Genomic DNA, 6000 nt, shown 5'->3' with positions numbered 1-6000 from the left:
GGACATTTCCAAAGCCCAAAATACTCTGAGCTTCTCTTCTTTTACCCATTTGCTGGACCATTTAGTGGCACGGATATCTATTGCACATTGCCTGGCATCCCAGGCACAAAACCCCCATGCTTACCTGCAGCAGATACACATGTACAAGAACCAGTGTTTGAACTTTAGCAATAGTCACCACTAAAAAAGCTTTGATTTCTCTTCTTAGGAAAAAAAACCTCTCTTTTTTGAAGTCCAAATTAATCCAATGGGCATTGGATGTGGATCTTTGGGATTAGCATTCTCATTCCCCTTCGTGTCTGCGAGTGATTACACCCATATTTCAAAGCAATGTCTGTTTATCTAATGTATTTCTCAGGACATTTTTCACACTGTCGATGTACAGGATATTATAGGATTGATGGGTACACTGTTACTCTTACTATTTTCATGTAGGGCCTCTGGGCCCTACAAAGATCTCTATTAGGATAATAAAGTTAGGCTGTGATTAAATAAATCTTGACTTCAGATACATTCCTTTTGCAAAAAAACCCCAACAACGAAAAACCAAAAACCCCAAACCCCACTTGCTTGACTTTAAATAAAAAGTTTTCCATATTAACACTCAAAAAAGGGAGGGCACACTGAATTCCAAAGAGCTGTGATGGTGTGCAGGGCAAAGGACAACGGTGCGAGTCTCACGCCCTGTGCATGAGTCCTGCTAGAGAGAATGGCATCAGTTCTGTGCGTACCTTTCACTCTCGGCCCCCATTCAACAAGGGACACTTAACTAGGAGAGAAATGCATGGAGAACTGATAACATTAAGGCAATAACAACGTAATTTGTAAGGCAAATATAACTCTGCCTGACAGCATACATGAATTAGTCACATATCCTGATTTGAAACTGGGTTTTTTATACAATGGAATGCAACAGCGCACATTCTTGAATCGTGGTGGTTCGCTGGTGGATCCCAGGAGCTCCTGGAGCTCTACCTTAAGGCCATGGAAATTAAAGTTGTCCCAGAAGCTTTCACAGGATTATCCCTGCAGTAATTATTATATAAAAGAGAAACCTAAAAGACGGAGACTGTGCACATATCTCTACCTTGGTCCCACTTTTCCTTGCTCAAACTCACAGAAAAATTATTTAGAATCATGAGTCAAAAGCTATGTAAAACCGTAGTTCTCATAACCTATTTAATCTGAAGTTTTTTGCTTTATTGCTTTTTATGATGACCTACAACCTCACTCTCCATAAGTACTTTGTGAGGCCAAATGGAGCTCAAGCTGTCCGGAATGAAATCTCTCCCACCGAGTATCGTATTTTAGAGATTTGCTAGTCCCAGAGGTTTTAGTGAGTCTAATAGAATTACTGACAATGCAGTTAAACAGCTTAAAGTTTGATATTTATTGTTTGCATAGCAATCAAAAGCGTATCGCTTTTTACAGACGAATGAGAAGACTAAGTACCCTGATGTGAGTATTTTGCATTCCTGCTTACAATGGCTTTAATGAAAAATTATAAAAAAGAGTGCACGCTGTTAACCACCTCAAACACAGTGATAGCACCTCTGGTTTTAGTTCACTATTTGCCGCGCATCAGCTTCTGTGTAGCTGCAGGTGGACAGGAATCACAGGTAGTTCATCCACTGCACAGCTCCTCTTCCCCTCTGGCATCTCACAACATTCCTATTCCTTTCAACTCTTCCAATGATCCTTATTGTTGTTCCCAAACCTCTTCCTCATCTCCTCTCTATCCCTCCGACAAATATTCAGCACGTATTCATCTGGCTGATCCCCTCTGACTTTCACGCCACTATCTGACCCTGAAAACCATTCTTAGATTCTTAATTTTTTAACCTATCATTTAGTGACACAGCCCTCACTTCCTCCTTTTTTTTTCCTTTCCTTCTTCTGGTACCTTTGTCTTTATCTTCAACTACCTTGAAGTATTCCTGTGCAACCTGCTCTAGGTGATCCTGCTCTAGCAGAGGGTTGGACTAGATGATCTCCAGAGGTCCCTTCCAACCCCTACTCATCTGTGAATCTGTGAATCTATTTCTTTTAAGCATTTCATTTATCCCTTGGTTTTCTGATAGTAAGAAAATGGATGGAAAATTGTCAAGAAGAGCCTCTGTTGTGCAAAAAAAAGCTCCAAAGCTCCCTTCTCACAAAACCCCACTTCAACAAACCAAGCAAACAACCAAAGCCCTCTGAAAACATGAGTAGCAGGAGGATGTCCAAGGACACCGAGAAAAAAAAACAAACAGAATTAGTAAAAAATAACTAAAATTAATGAGGTTAGTGGCTGCTCAGGTTCCTGGAAAATTGATCTCTGAAGGTGTAGATCATGTTGTCCTCAAAAGGTAGTAAATAAAAAGAACAAAAAATTCCTCTACTTCTTGAAAAAATTGATTTTTCAGCTTTTAAGGGTAAAGAGAGAGATTTTGGGAGAAGGATGTTTTGAGAAATAGGCTCCAATGTTAAAGTGACCTGAAAATGGTATTAAGCAATGTACTGTTAAACAAGATTTCTTTAGAAGAGAGTTGGAAAGACATCAGGCGCAGGTTGCTTCTTGAGTTCCCACTTGTGATTAAAAAGAAAAGGGAAAAAAAAAAAAGGAACAGCACTTACTGCATCTTCTGTGACAAAGTGACACTGCAGCATGGCAAAAAATGTGTGGCTGGCATTACGATCTTGCCAACTTTGGCCATCTAGTGGCATTTTTTTTTCACTTAAAGAAACAATTACTAGCCATCTCTCTTTTGAAGAGAAACAACCTCCCCAAACGGTGCATGTATGCCAAGTAATGCGCCTGGTAACTCTGGAGCAGAAATGACTCTGGTGAAAGAACTCAGCTGGATGTAGTGGCGGGGTGCCCTCAGGTGCCCCAGAGTGTCAACAAGCCCAGGTTTCCCTGGAGCTGCTCAGCCAAGGCAGACGGGCCTCTGGCATCCCCACAGCCTGTCTTCTGTCCGGACTGTGTGATTGAAAGCCAGCGAGGCCAGAACCCGTGTCCCCGGGCCCGGGCGTGTTGGTTGGGCTTGCTCGGAGGCACCACGGGGCGGGCTGGAAACCAGACGCCCCAGGCCGGTGGCGGGTAGCGGGCAGCTGCCGCGCTGAGAGGCCCAGCCCGGGGCGGGGCGGGGGCCGCGGCCCAGCGAAGGCCCAGCGCAGGCCCTCCGAGCGGCGGCGGGTGTGGCCGGGCCCGGAACTGCCGTTCATCAGCCACGGGGCCCCGGCGGACCCCGGCGGCACGGACCGGCGGCACCGCCGAGGCGGCGCTTCCTGCGCGGCGGTGCTGGGCAGGGCCGCGGCACCTTCGGCCACCGGCTGCCCGGGCTGGGCCCGGCGCTCCCCGGCCTCGCCATGCAGCGCTTCACGGTGAACATCAAGCTGCCGGCGCGGACCCTGACGGGCGCCCTCAGCGCGCCGAACAGGGGGGCGGCGGACTGGTGAGGGGCCGGGCCGCGGGCGGGTGGCGGCGGTCTGCTGGGCTCAGGGAGGGGAGAGGGGCGGCTGAGGTGTCCCGAGCCTCTCCCCGCGGCTTCCTCCGGCTCCTTCGCCTCAGCCGCGGGCTGGGGCTTCCCGCTGCCTGCCCCGGGTCTGCCTCCTCCCGCTTTCCCCCGGCTAGGGGAGCCCGCGCTTTTAACGGGACGTTCATCCAGTCACACCCCCGGGTGCCGAGGCTCAGCCGGCGCCGGGAGCTGCCGGGCGTGCAGTAAAGCGGTGGTAGCGATCCCTGCGGGGAGCCGGCTGTGCCCTCCTGCGAGGGAATCGCGTCCTGCCGTCTTGGCCGAGGTGGTCACCGCAAATACTGGGGTCCTTTTTTATTACTAGAAATGGGCATGCTGTGGTGCTGTGTCCAAGGAAACCCCTCTTCTACTAGACGCTGTGCAGGCTGCTGACATTCCCTTCCTCGCTGGGGATGCAGGCAGGGAGCCCGGTGTTGCTGCTGCTGTCCAGCTCTCAAGCAAGAACAGAGCCATGGCCGTAGAGGAGCGTGGGCCAGTCCCTTCGGCAGTGACATTTGCTTCTCTGAGCAGAGGTCTTGTTGGTGCAACGAACTGTAGAGATCAGAGCAGCTTCTTCTGGTTTCTGTTATTTTTGAGATTTGATGTACAAAGCCATATATTTGCTTTTGTATTCATTGCTCTGAACAAATACAGCTGTGCCGTAAAGCATTACCCTAATATTGCTGAATTTTAGGGAGAGAAAATGAATGAGCTGGACCAAGTCATTTTTTAAAAATGTGGCCTTTAGGATTGTCAGCTTGAAAAGCAGTGAGCGTTGAAGTACTCTGAAGTTCTTAGTTTGAAACTTAGTTTTTCTCCTTTGACTGTTCCCACTTGCTTGGTGTTCACAGATAGCTTCATAATTGTCATTGGTGGCAGCATTAATCTCTCCTGAAGTCAGACAGGCCTCAGCAGATTTCCACTGTTACTGTAATCACTGTTCACATGCTGCTTTTTTTGTCTCAAAAAAAAAAAAGTGATGCAGTTAATTATGTAAGTACAAATATATTGCTTACCTGCATACTTATGTATAAAATTTGTGAATGCTCTTCATTAATTCCTATGTGATGTCTTAAATTTAGAGAAGAGGATTTTTACAGATGAACACGGAGAGGTGCTTTGCGATGGCTTAGGATTGTATCAGCAAATAATTGAGCAGACAGTGCAACAATGGCGTTTTATAACACTTTTGAATTTTATGTTTTTAAATAGTTTTTACAGGGTGATGTTTGTGTCTAGTAGACGCATTCAGCTTAAAAAAAAAAAGCCTCATTTTTGATGTGAAGTGCTTTTTGTTCTTTCTCACTTGTTTGATAATGTAACATACTTTTCTAGGGGCTGGCAAGGTTTGATTGCATATGGATGCCATTCTCTTGTGCTGATAGTTGATGCCAATACTGCTCAGACTTTACAGGTTTTGGAAAGACACAAAGCTAGTGTTGTCAAGGTGAGATGTACATGTTTTAAGGTATATTACTTGATTCTGGTGTATGTATTATTTTTTAAATCACTGTAAGAACTTGACATTATATCGCATTTGATTTTTACATAAAATCTGTTATAAAATACCTGTATTTCACATGATCTCTTTTAGACCTATATCAAACGACGCGTGCTGAAATTTGACCTGAGGTTGATGATATACCTTTATGGAAGGTATAGAATATATGAAAACATTTAGTAGTGTTATAGAACACAGACAAAATGTTTCTAAGAAAGCTCTTAACATGACAGAATTTCAAATGAACATTACAAAATACCTTTTTTGATGCCCTAGCTGGTCTTTCTTGTTGTGGGGGTAACCAGTGCACCATTCGACCAGAAAGTTGCTTTTAAGTTTTTACTTCTGTTCTTACCTATAGAAAAGGAACAATAGCAGATAAAACTGAACATTTATTTTAGCCATAAAAAAGGGCTAAAATTTAAGCTTAAGTGTAGGGTACTTGTACTTTCCTTTGAAGGTCCTTGACTTGAAATTGCAGAGAGTTTGACTTTGGGTCAAGTGTGGAACAGGATGTATTTCTTTGATACATCATTTCTTTGACTGTGGAGAATGACAGATTCAGTCAGGGTTTAGAGAAATGCTATGTTGGAAGGCAGTCAGTAATTTTTGAAGTAAAATAGACTTTAGGGGGATTTTGTGGGGGTTTTTTGGTGGTAGAAAAAAAGTTTGAATGTGCCTTCTGGAAATTGCACACTATTTTTTCCCATGTGTAGTTTTCTTTAAGTAGACCATCTTCATATAGATACAGTAATAGCATATCAGATGTGGCCACTCTGGTATTTTAAAATTAAACACAATTATTTTGTCTTGGGTTTGATAATTTACCGATTTCTGAGCCATCATATTTTGATGATATCTTTTGCACATGAAAGAACTTCAGTTTTTTGGTGAGTGGTTTAGATATGTCAGCATAGTCTGTAGTTGCACAGGTGGTGGTGTTTCTGTATCTTTATATAGTACAATGTATTCCTGTGCTACAGAGTCCAATTAAGTGCGTTT

The 6000-nt window shown here is 44.5% G+C and overlaps 1 protein-coding gene across 7 annotated transcripts in view; it reads left to right on the top strand.

Moving 5' to 3' along the window:
• Positions 1–3218: 3218 nt before the first annotated feature.
• Positions 3219–6000, top strand: part of WDR11 (WD repeat domain 11) — a 44782-nt gene continuing 42000 nt past the window's right edge. For 4 of the 7 annotated variants that reach the window (XM_075757749.1, XM_075757747.1, XM_075757748.1 and 1 more), the window contains exons 1-2: positions 3225–3437; positions 4833–4944. In XM_075757749.1, coding sequence (XP_075613864.1) covers positions 3352–3437; positions 4833–4944 — 198 coding nt within the window. In that variant the 5' untranslated portion in view covers positions 3225–3351. Of the gene's footprint in view, positions 3438–4832; positions 4945–6000 lie in introns of all 7 variants that reach the window. The other 3 variants (XM_075757744.1, XM_075757745.1, XM_075757750.1) reach the window with 2 other exon arrangements.

Source organism: Balearica regulorum, chromosome 7 (assembly GCF_011004875.1).
Source record: "Balearica regulorum gibbericeps isolate bBalReg1 chromosome 7, bBalReg1.pri, whole genome shotgun sequence".
NCBI lineage: Eukaryota > Metazoa > Chordata > Aves > Gruiformes > Gruidae > Balearica > Balearica regulorum.
This window is presented reverse-complemented; position numbering and strand designations above follow the sequence as displayed.